The sequence below is a fragment of the Eschrichtius robustus genome, chromosome 2 (genome assembly GCF_028021215.1).
Source record: "Eschrichtius robustus isolate mEscRob2 chromosome 2, mEscRob2.pri, whole genome shotgun sequence".
NCBI classification, from domain to species: Eukaryota; Metazoa; Chordata; class Mammalia; order Artiodactyla; family Eschrichtiidae; genus Eschrichtius; species Eschrichtius robustus.
Window position 1 is genome coordinate 60,056,925 of NC_090825.1, and position 12,370 is coordinate 60,069,294.

General features: G+C 39.9%; 2 protein-coding genes across 2 annotated transcripts in view; one reads left to right on the forward strand and one right to left on the reverse strand.

The window, feature by feature from the left end:
• Window positions 1-12,370, forward strand: part of IQGAP2 (IQ motif containing GTPase activating protein 2) — a 289,746-nt gene that overhangs the window by 201,417 nt on the left and 75,959 nt on the right. The window contains exon 14 of the mRNA XM_068535530.1: window positions 11,031-11,121. Coding sequence (XP_068391631.1) covers window positions 11,031-11,121 — 91 coding nt within the window. The remainder of the gene's footprint in view (window positions 1-11,030; window positions 11,122-12,370) is intronic.
• Window positions 503-7,554, reverse strand: F2RL2 (coagulation factor II thrombin receptor like 2). Its single transcript, XM_068535531.1, has 2 exons — window positions 7,311-7,554; window positions 503-3,048 (listed from the first exon to the last, which is right to left on the reverse strand). Exons 1-2 carry the CDS (start codon window positions 7,552-7,554, stop codon window positions 1,976-1,978), a joined length of 1,317 nt encoding a protein of 438 aa, XP_068391632.1. The 3' UTR covers window positions 503-1,975.

Consider the following 12,370-nt stretch of genomic DNA (forward strand, 5'->3'; position numbering starts at 1 on the left):
TGTGGCTGCTTCCCACTAGCCATCTATTTTACACTTGGTAGTGTATATATGTCCGTGCCACTCTCTCACTTCGTCCCAGCTTACCGTACTTCCCCATCCCCGTGTTCTCAAGTCCATTCTCTACATGTGAGCTATTTTTAAATTGAAGGCTTTGCTTTAGAATTTTGGAAGATATATGAATTATACACCCCCAAAGTTCTCTTTTCCTGCATGCATATTTACTGCATAAAAATTAAGTGTGCTTTTAACAGGTGAATAGTGTCGTATTTTTTCTGTAGGTAAAACTGTGTTACAGTTTATGACTTTGTTTGCAGAAACCAGTTTCTTCCATTGAAGTTTTGGGCATCTTGAAACTTACTTGATTAGTTTTTCTTGCTTTGCTTTAGTGTTTATTTTTACTCTTCACATAACCACACAGATACTGTAAATGGCCGTCATGTGCATTTTTGCATTTTTTTAATCTGAGTCCAATGAAATAGGAAACTCTGCACACTCAAAAATAGGCATTTAAAATGTTTTTTTATTGTTTTGATGGGCACTACAAAGTATGTGGTCAATGCACATTCCTACAGACTTGAAAATTCATCTCACAATCCTTCATGCCCTTAACCACTGATATTCCACCTTCTGGCTAATCTCTAAACTAAGGGAAATATAGTCACTTCCCTACAGGAATGTACTGGGCATTTATAACAAAATATCATTTCCCCATTAAAAACTAGGTATAAGGACAAAAATAATGGAGTCATTATTTTAAATTTATAAATGACCTCATGAATATATCCTTAGCTTTCTTTCTTTTTTTTTTTTTAATATAGCCAACCAAAAATAATGTGCCATGTCATACGGAATACTTTGCCTTTTCAGTATGAATTTAATTGGCTTTCATGCTGTTTAGATGCTTTGGGATTTTATTCTTTCATTCATTCAGCCACATGATGTGCAAAGCATGGAGCCTGGCTCCACAGACCCTGGGAAGACTTGGGCCTGGCATTGCTACAAGAAGCTTAAGGAAGAGGACAAGCCCCTTTTCTACTACACATGGTGCTTAATAAGTGCTTATGGAATTAATATTTGTATATAAATGAGCCCTATATAAATGCCATAATAAAAATACCAAAAAATGCTTTGAAGGTTCAGGTGAGAAAAATGAACTCTGGCTAGAGAGTCAGCGAAGAATGGTCCTTTGAGGACTTTGAGTGTTGGGAAGAATTAAGGCAAACATATTAGAAATAGCTTCCCGGTTAGTGGCAGGGGCAAAGTGAGGAGAAGTCTAGATCACAGCAAAGCAAGAAGCTCGGCAGGTGCCTATATCACATGCCAGGTTTTTAGGGAAATAAAGTTAGTGTTAGCCTGAATGCTAAGCTAAAGATTTATAATTCCAAAGCAGTGAATGGTCAATGGAGGTTTCTGAACTGGGGGTTTTGAGTGATGTATTCAAACTGGTATTTGAGGATGATTAATCTGGCAGTGGCCTGAGAAGTGGAGGATAGGCTGGCAGTGACGAATGGTTAGAAAGCAAAGGTGGGGCTAGGATAACGGACCCTACTGAGAGACATTACACACATAGAATCAGCTGATGAGGCAGCGACCAGCATGAGAGCTGAAGGAGGCAGAAGAATTACAAATGACCCCAGACACTAAAACTGAGATCTTAGCTCCCCCCATGCTGCACCCTTGCCCCCCGTTCCATCCTCCTCCTCCAGATCATCTAGAATAGAAACCTCTTAGAAGTAGGGAAGATGGAGATTTAAAGAACTTGAAGTACCAGTCAGGCAGATAGAGATATCTTTTCTCCTGAATTTTCATTCTTAAAATACTGATAGGTTTTTTTTTAAGTTACTGTTTATGTAATGTTTTATTTTGAAACACCATTTCTTAGGGGCTCACACATGGAGCTAGAGAATAGAGGTCCTTGCAGTATACACATGTTATCCCAAGAGTGTATGTTTTCACACATAGCTTTCCTTGTTCTCTAAGATGATTTCACCATTGTAAGGTAAGCCGTGGAGTGATCCGTGATTTTTGACATGAGAAAATAAAGGAATGGATCTAGGCAACTATTCAAGCTACCAAGGCACAAAGCTATGAGATAGATGAAGTATAAGCCATCGGCATTGTTGTAGTAGTAGTTTGCGTGGTGAATAATGAGTATGATGTTGCTTGGAGCAAAGCAAATGGTAAAAATCACAAGAATGAGGAGACTCGCCTTAACATACCACAACCACCTACGATCTTTTGCATTAAGCGTCCAAATGATGGCTGTGTAGCAGTAGATAATGACCAGAAATGGAATTAAGAATCCAAAGAATGCCAAGGAGATGAAGTAGTAGAGTTGAAAGGGAGATGAGGACTCGCACGTGTTGTGGACATCATGGCAGGTGGTGATGTCCTGCTGGACAAGATAGTACTCCTGCTTCAGAATGAAAAATGGCAGCATATATAAGAAAATCGTTGTCCACACCAATCCACACGTTAGCAAGGCATAGGTGCGCTTGGGCAGCCCCCGGTAAGTGAAAGGATGGACAATGGCCAGGTAGCGGTTGATACTGATGCAGGCGAGGAGCAGAATGGAACAGTACATGTTGCCGTAGAAGATGACTGTGGTGGCCCGGCACATGACCTCTCCAAACACCCAGTTGTTCCCATTGAGATGGTATGCTATTCTAAAGGGCAGTGTAACGCAAAAAAGAAAGTCTGCAATGGCCAGGTTGGCGTAGAAGATGTTCATACGGATAGATCTGGTCCTGAAGAAGAGCATCCACAGGGTCACCACGTTGGCTGGCACACCTACTACAAACACCAGGATGTAGATGGCAGGTATCAGTCTGGTACTCAAAGAGCTGCTCAGGTACCTCATGGTAGCATTATTCACATGGAGATTTGAAATGCTTTCTTCAGGGCACTTAATTTTTACAGTTGTGGTGGTTCCTGTCCAGCCTTCTATGGCAGAAAGGGGGAACTCTTCAAAAGAATTCGGGGGAGCTCCACGGAAGGTCTTAATGGGTAAGGTTGGCTTTGCCAGGTTGTCTGTATCACCTTCCATGCCTGTAATTGAAAAGAAGTATTAACATATGATTTGTTGCTGAGTCATATCTGTGGTTCAGGAGACAATAAAACTAGATGTCTTATGCTACATAATTTCTGTAATGGTAGAATTTAGGGTCATTTTTATTTTAAAAAATCATTATACATCAGGTAATTAACAGGAATGCATTTAGTGTATATCATATGCCCCAGCAGCATGCTAACCCATGCAGGAACCCAAACTAGATGACAACTCCTTGTATGTAAGGAGTTTGTAATATTGATACTATAAGAGGAAACAAAAATAGCACCTCAGACCATTATAGGCTAACGTCATATTGATTATAAACTGTATAGACTGTATAGATTATAAACTCTTCAGACGAAAGTCAGTAGATTTAGATGTTTGAGCAAAGTGTCAAGGAAAAGATGAACATGAGCGAAGATGAGCAAGGTTCATAAAGAGGTGGAATTTAATAGAAGAATAAGATTCTGGTAGGTGATGAATGGGCAAAGGCGTTGTGTAGGCTGACATGGGATCTGGAAATATCAGATGAGTTGATTCAGCAAATGTTTATTGCATGTTTATATGCCAGTGATACCCAGTTTTAAATCAACGCCATCCCTGTCTTCAACTCTCAGACTAATGGAGAAGATGCACAAAAACACAGTCATATGCAAATAAGGTGCATCTGAGAGACGAAGTTGAAAGAGTAGGTTACAGCCAAATCTCTGAAGGGCCTGTAAACTGTACTAAGAAATCACGTGCGCATTCACAGATGCTGGAGTTGTACACAGACAAAATGATGAACAGAGGAATGGCCGTTGAGGTAGGCAGCATGATGGCTCCCCAAAGTTTCCATCTGCTAATGCCTAGAACCTGTAAATATGTTACCTTCTATGGCAAAAGGGCCTTTTGCAGATGTGCTTCAGGGTCTTGAGATGGAATGAGTATCCTGGATTGGTCAGTGGGCCAAATGTAATCATAAGACTCCTTATAAGAGGAGGAGGAAAAGGGTCAAAGTTGGAGATACTGGAAAATGCTATGCTGCCGGCTTTGAAGGTCGAAGAAGGAGCCACGAGCCAAAGAATGCACATGCTTCTAGAGGCTGACCAGAGCAAGAAAACAGATTCTCCCCTGGAACCTCCTTGCTGACACCTCGATTTTAGGACCTGTGACCTTCAGAAATACAAAAAATCTGTGTTTTAAGCCACTAAGGTAGTGGAAATTTGTTACAGCAGCAATAGGAAACTAATATAATCATGATTTGATTTGTGTTTAAGATGACTTTGATGACAGCATAGAGAATAGGCTAAAAAGGTAAGAAATTAGAGGCAAGGGGGTCTGATTTGGAGGCTACTGTAGTCATTTTAAACTCAAGTTGGTGGGTTACAGAGCTAGAGCAATGGCATTGGAGAGGTAAAGATGAACACGTGAGACTCTATAACAGAGGCTCAGTGGGACTTGGCTCTGACTGGCTCTGGAAACGGTGCAGGAGAAGCAGGAAGCAGAAGTGACTGGGAGGTTTGTACTCTGGATGTCTTGGAGGAGAGACGGGTGGAACATGGGACGGGGCAGGGGACTGAGGGTGCAACACAGGGAGAAGCTAAGATCTTAGTTTTGAGTATTCCTGAGTTTGAATTGCTGGTGCAATATTAGAATGTAAAATGTCCCATGACAGGTTAGAAGACTTAAATGTGGAGTCCAAAATCTCAGGAGCCCAAATGAGAGTTATGGGTTGTTTTAGTCTGCGTGGAGACCATACTTTGATTTAGTGCTTGAATGCCCTAGGGAGAGATGTGAAAAGAAAGAACCCAAAGGCAGACTTGAGGGGAAATGCCAGATTTTAAGGGGAAAGGAGACAAAGGAAGAAAAATCAGAAGAGGAAATTAATAAAATGATTCCAGAAGTTGGAAATGAGAAAAAAGAAAAAGAGAATAGAAACAAATTACATACTATGAATATTTGGCTCTCACTGGCATGTTGATACTAATAATCGTAATTCATGAAAGAGCAATTTCAAAGACAAAATAAACCTTAACACTCAGACCTGCTTTTCACTGTGTAATTTTCCGTAAGTTAACCCTTGACATGTAGAGAAAGTAGATTCTCTCACATTTCTAATGTTACCTTAGGATGAGCTTTTATGCTGAATATAAAGCTAATACTTACATCGATTTAAAATGCCATTGCTCTGCCAGTTACCTCTTTTCACACGAGCTCTGAATTCCTGCATGTTGAATCCTTGAGGTTAGTATTTAGTAACCTGGCTCTCATTCAAAGCCAGTTTCTCTTCCTGCTTTCATCTCTACCAGTTCACTCCCGGGTGAAATTGAAGCCTCCCTCAGAACCTGGAGATTGCACAAACTGAATCTGGGGTGTAACGCAGAGGGAGAGTGTCGCTGAACAAGCAAGAATGGGGGGTGGTCAGGTGTCCTTAAGGGAAGAAAGATTAGAGAAAAGGGGAGAGAAATCGGGGAAGTGGCATTCTTCTGTGCCAGTGTGTAGATGTGAACTTAGAAGGCATGTTGTGTGATACTCGAGTACAGCCGCTCAAATCCTGCTGCGCACTTTGGCATTTTGGAAAATCCTTGCATCTGACATCACCCACAGAGAAGTGCCTTTCCAGACAGGCACAAAGCTGAAAAATGTGGGCTGAAAAACATGCTATACGAGTTATGTCCCTTCAGGATCTGATAAGAGAGCTGTTGAAACCATAGTGTTTGTCACTGTTCAGAAAATTCCAGCGATTGAGCAAGACATCATGCCTGAAAACATGCTAAACAGTGACTCTGTGAACAAGCCTTGATTCCATTTCCATGAGAATTCTGGCTCTTTTATTCCTTAGGGCCTAGTTTTCCTTAAGAAATAGTACTTGTTAAATTACATATATATTTTGTCATTTATTTGAGTTTTTTATGCAGGTTTATTTGGCATGATGTTTCTGAAATGTTTTTCAACCTGAGAAAAGGCCTTGGAGAGGGACTGATCCCCAAAGGGAACAGACTTCAGCCACTAAATAACGGGGTCTTCCTTCACATTTCTCCCCAACCCCTACTGACGAAAGCAAATTCACTGCCTTTCACTTTGTCACCTTTTCTTAAAAATAATTTTTTAAACTGAAGTATAGTTAATTTACAGTGTTGTGTTAGTTTTAAGTGTACAGCAAAGTGATTGTTTTATATACATAAAATATATATTTTATATATATTCTCTTTCAGATTCTTTTCCATTATAGGTTGTTATAAGATACTGAGTATAGTTCCCCATGCTATACAGTAGGTCCTTGTTGTTTACCTATATTATATATAGGAGTGTGTATATGTTAATCCCAAGCTCCTAATTGATCTCCCCCACTCCCCCGCTATCCCATTACTTTGTCACCTTTTAAATTCCCCCCTTTTCACGTCCACCAAACCCCACCAGCACCTTGAAGGAACCACCTCCCCAAACCCCTTTTCTTTTGCTCTTCTGCTTCATTTTGGTTCACCCACTCCCGGAAAGAGCACTCAGTCATCTGTAAATCTCACACAAGCTAGTGCTCTCTGCTGGTTCTCTCAGCGCTGTCCTTCAGCCACTTTAGTCATTCCAACTATCAGTGTAAGCAGCATTCCTTTATAGAGCCTTGGTTTTTTAAATTTTTATTCCGCCCCCCCCCCCCAATTGTCATTTCTTCCCTTCAGCTCTCCTGTTCCTAAAATGTTGGCTGGGGTAGGACCCCAACAGTAAGGGAGTTGTGGATACCCCTATCCAAATTGATTACTTTTAGAGCAAGCAGGAGGTTACAGGCTAACATTGTATTGAGTGAAATAGGAAACACATATTTCTTTTGGGAAGCACAAATTCATTAGCATAACTGATTACTAAAAGCAGACCACTCCGTCTATCAGGGAGTATTCTCATTTCCCCCATTTGTGGCTCACCAGGAGGTATAAACATAGGATTTTTTAAATCTCTTAAAAAAATGTTATCTTTGCCAAATCAGAGGAAATTCTTAGAAAATCAAAAACTTTTAAAGAAAACTGATTCTTAATTGTAGAGATCTAACATCTTGACTATGCCACAAAATTTTAAATATCAGCAGAGAACACTTAGTCTTTGACAAGATTGGAATAGTGAACAGACTATATCTCTTCACGTCCATGATTCCACCTTTTAATAACTAAGATCAAACTCTGCCTTTGGCAGTGCAATTTGTGTGAAATGTAAAAGAGATTAGATTCAGTTGACTCTTGGGACATGAACCAGCCTTCCCACTCTACCCCATAAGAAAAGAGCTTACCACTTTGACAGGAAGCAGGTGACAGAAGCAGTGTTCCAACAGCTACAAAGATGACAGCTTTCATCTTGATGATCTGAGCCCCGTTTCTCAAATGTTTAAAATTAGGGAGTATGGTTTCACTTCGGTTCCATGTGTTGGCACCAATTGGAAACCTGGTTCTCTCTGTAGAAGCGTGTTCTCTTGTGCTCTGCAGACAGGAAGCTTGCCAGGGTCCTCTGCAGGGAAAGGGTGTGACAGCACTCATGTTTCAGTGTGCATGACTCAGCCTGAGCCTCTGAGCATGTTACGTTATCCCCGGAGAAAGTCACTAACTCCTCCCTACCCTTCATAGTCCATTCTGGAGAGAAGCTGTAATTCCCACCCAGTGAATTTATGTGCATTGAATGAATGCCATTAAGAACAGTCCTTGACAGAAGTAAGCTGGAAACAGATGCTGAGCAGCAGTTAGATTTGAATCTGTCCCATATCTCATTTTTACCCAGTTTAAAAATGAAGTTCTAGAGTGTCATTTCTACTTAGTAATTGAGCTGTCAGAAATTATCCTTTCCTTTATCCTTCGAGCTATTTTAAATCTTAATTCTTAAACTCATTATGTAATTGTAAACTAAATGAATCATGGAAAGCAAACTTTTTTTTAAGAAGTTAAGATTGTTTTAAGCTCTTGATTACTTTGAAAATTCTCCTTCAGTGTCACATTAGTCTGAATTTGTCATCAATGCTTGGCCAAAACTTGGTTTCATTGTGTTTTGTTTTGCCACAGCTAAACATATTCTAAGCCATTCAATAATTCAATAGGGTCAGATAACTAGGGACCCCCGCCCAAAAACACTGTTTGATTAAACTAAAATCGTAATACAACATTAAAACACAGAGGACTGCCTTTATCCCGTGGGTATTGGTGAGCAGGTTTACAGTAAGCTTTTTTTTCTTAACTGTGGTAAAATGTACATAACATAAAATGTACCATCTTAACACTTATGAAGTGTTCAACTCAGTAATGTTAAACACGTTCACATAGTTGTTTAACATGTAAGCTTATATGTGTAGTTATATTCTGCAGGATATAATTTAATATGTAGTAAAAAAAAAAAAAACTGCATTATAACAAATTTTCCTATAATTAAGAAAACTTAAATGCTAAGCCAGACAACCCAATAGCCTGTTGACTATAAAAATGCAGCAAGAATCAGAAAATGCAAGTTTCACAAGATTTAAGGTTAAGGAATAAGGTGGGAGGAAATGGATCTGTGTAAACTTTTCACATCTTGGTTGAATGTTATCACACCAAGAATTTTACAATCAAAAATCCGTGTTTAATACTTCAACCAAATAATATATGGTAGCACAAACTGAGATAGAATGCTATTTTATTGCAGAAATAATAACCAAAAACCACAAAATATTGAAGAGAAGTTACTTTTTTATTTAAAATTTTCTAGGAGTCATCTAAATTCAGGAATTTATTACTTGATTTTCAGATGGCCTACTTTCTGTTGACTTAAATAGTCTGTAACCCATATGTTGAACCTGGACGTTTAGCTGGAGGTAGAGTCACGGCCATCCTGTAAATGTCCTATTTCCAGTCTTCTAGTGAGCAGTTGAAAGGGAGACCTTACACTGGTAGGATTCAGTTTTTACTCTTGGTTTTACATTTAATTCTAGCAACCTTTACGTCAGTGGGTCATGATTTAAACTGTTGACTTAAATTCTTTTGATTTGCAAAGTCTCTCTTGGGTTTAGCTTACAAAACTCATACTTTCAGCTTTGAAGTGGGATTGTAACTTCCTTCGCATCTGGGTAAAAGTTTGTACGGTACATCTTCTACGCTGATAAGTTATGAAGGAATTTGGTAAATACCCTTCAAAAACAACCTGAGAAAGACAGAAATGAACTTGTGTGGAGCTTAGTTTTTAGGCTATACCTTGGGGAGTGGTTGGGTTCTCTCTGGCTTAGAAGCAGAGAAAAAAATACTTTCTATTCCCGTCTCTTCATTCCTCTTCTAGTTTTCAACTTCCCATCTTGCTTCCTGTTTGAACCTTCCACATCCATTCTCCCCAAAAATGGAAACTCTTATTAGCTGATGGTTCCCATGTGGCAGACCTAGCTAAAGGTGATTGTGGAAGCAGGAACCAAGCCTTCCTCAATGGTCTTCATTAGTCTGGAGGTTACAGGATGAAATAGCAGATATTTTGTCTCATTGTCAGAGCCCTTTCCACATATATCATCTCCTCTTAGCCTCTGCGGGAAATGGGGTTGAAGCCTGCCGAAGAAGCTGGTGAATGTTATTTCTCCTTCCTGCCCCCCATCCTTCTTGAGTCCTAAATGATGGAGCTGGTCCTCCATGGGTCCAGTGACCTACCTTCTCTTCATTCACGGTCTTGCTTCCGGCTCTAGTACGTGACACTTACTCCTACAAATAGGCTAATGCTCCCACTATTTAAAATGAAATGCCTCATCTTCTCTGAAAATATTTAATTTCTACTGCTACCAAAATTTACTTGTAATCTTAGACAAGTTTATATGAAACGCAGTTGCTGCCTGAAAGTCCTATTGAATTACATTATATCAGCACCACATTTGGAGTAAGATCATCAGAATCAACCCAAAAGTAAAAACTAGTCAAGATAACTCAATACCTTTTTATTGCTGCTACCACTTCCTTTCTGAAGCTATCCTTAACTACTTGGTCTTTTCTCCCCCTGCAACTCATCACTCCTAATATAAATTAATCTCTTCTTGGCTATTTCTAGATTGTGTATCTACAGGTAATATTGCTCTGATCACATTGTATTATAATTACGTATTTTTTCTTTTCCATTATGGTTTATTACAGGATATTGAATATAGTTCCCTGTGCTATACAGTAGGACCTTGTTGTTTATCCAATAATTATAATTTTTTGATGCATCTGTCTCTCCTGCTAAACTGTTAGCTCCTTGAAGCCCATCACCATGTTTCTCTTTGGATATTTTTGTTCTTATAGTTGTCCCTGTGTCTGATAAAATTCAAGTATCATTGTTTCCCACAAATTGAAAGTATTTCCATGGCACCCTGGGCCACCTTGGAAACCACAGTTACTGAGTGATTGGGGGAGAGAGTATTTGATTGACTAAGGTAGCCAGAGAAGGCTTTTTTGGAAGAGGTGCCATTTGAATTAAGGCCTGAATGATAAGACAAAACCAACAGCCGTGCAGCTGGGGTAGAATGATGTGATCTGAAGGAGGCTGGTGTGAAAGTCTGAAACAGTGAGTAGAGAAGAGTGAGGTAAAGCCAGAGGGGTCGGCAGGGCCAGATCATCAGATCCCCACAGTTCATGGGAAGGGAGTGTTGTTTCCTTCAAACTGCTGGGGAAAACCTTCTAAAGGAGTTTAAGTAGAGGAGTGCCGTGATGATCCCTTTTGGAGAGATCATCTGGTTCTCTGTAGGGGACCACTGTGGTGAAAGGCAAACTTGGAAACAATGAAAACAAGTAGGAGATCGAAGCAGCTGTCCAGTGAGAGATGAGGGGGGACTGGACTAAAGGGGTGGCCGTGGAGAAGGGAGAAGTGGTCCAATTGGGAGTCTGTTCCATCAGTAGCTTGTACAGTTTGTGGCTGTGCTGGATAGTTGCTAAGTAAGAGTTTGTGGAGATTTTAATAAAGTGGCTCCTAAAAAGACGTTTTTAATTCTGTTTCATCATCATTCACTGTTCTTTCTTTTATTCTGTGACCATATCCTCAGGACCCTCAAAGTGCTTCTAAAATTCTTTGGCTGGATGAGATACAGCATGCGGTCAATGAGGCCAACAAGGACATGGACAAAGCAAAACAATGTAAGCCCTCACCTCCTTCTGCTGGCCAAACTTGCCTTGCTTGCGTCTGGTTATGCCCCTCAATTTTTATTTTAATTCCTAATTTTTTTAAAGTAGACCATTTTTAGTTTCTGAAAAGATATGGACTCTCTTACCAATTTTAATTCTTGAATGCATATTTATACAAAAATAAGATTGGTCGGTTGTACTGTTTTTAGCGGTTAGGTACTATCTCCAGCAAAATCTGAGACTGTTGCTGAACAAAATCCAGAAAGCAAAAAATAATTTCTCAACTCTTAAATTTGTAGTGTACTCAAGTCCTTTTTTATCCTGATCCTTAGAAAACTAGGCGGTTTCTGCTTATTAAATGCCTTCCATTGCAGTAGTCAGGGTTTTCAAAAAACAGAGCAACATATATTTTTTTTCTCTAGAAAAAAACAGAATTACATATATATATATATATATATATATATATATATATTCTGTTTCTCTGGAAAGTATGTAGTATGTGTGCTATCTACCTACCTATACACACATATAGAGAGAGAGAGAAAGAAAGAGGGAGATTTATTTTAAGAAATAGCCTCATGCAATTGTGGAGAGGCTGGCAAGTCCAAAATCTGTAGGTCAGGCTGGCGGAGGCCAGGGGACAGCACTTAATCGCCAAAGACAAGTGGATGTGGTTATTATAATGGACAGCCGAGTCGAAGCAGTAATTAGAAAAATGTGACTCACAGAGACCTATAGAATTTGCTAATTGATCATGGTGTTCCTAGAAGTGAAATAGACAGAGAGTCTACTAAACTCTTACTTGATTTGCACAAGTGGAAGAAGAGTTCTAGGTCAGGTGAATGTAGGTATAACTTGAATCATAAAAAACAGAAAGTCATGGTCCCTCCATTAGTTCCCAGACTTGAGCCATTTACAGACCCAGAACCCCCTGAATGAAGGATGGGCTGGGTCCCCTTGGGAAAGGACCCTGCTACACTACCAACATGTTATACCCTACTGTGGTGACTGTGCTGGGAGGAAAGGACATAATCAGACGTTTCAGAGATTACTGGACACTGACTCTGAAGTGACACTAATTCCAGGAGACCTAAAATTTCACTGTGGTCCACCAGTCAGGGGAGGGGCTTGTGGAGGTCAGATGATCACTGAGGTGTTGCTAAGGTCCGTCTCATAGTGGGTCTAGTGGGGCCTCAAACCCACCCTAGGATTATTTCCCCAGGTCCAAAATGCATAAATGGAGTAGACATACTCAGCAATT

Excerpts from the sequence above, each read along its gene's own strand:
- F2RL2 (XM_068535531.1), bottom strand. The coding sequence starts at position 7,554 with ATGAGTGCTGTCACACCCTTTCCCTGCAGAGGACCCTGGCAAGCTTCC. Across the intron at positions 3,049-7,310 it reads ACCTGCTTCCTGTCAAAGTG|GCATGGAAGGTGATACAGAC; the intron begins GTAAGCTCTTTT and ends TTTCAATTACAG.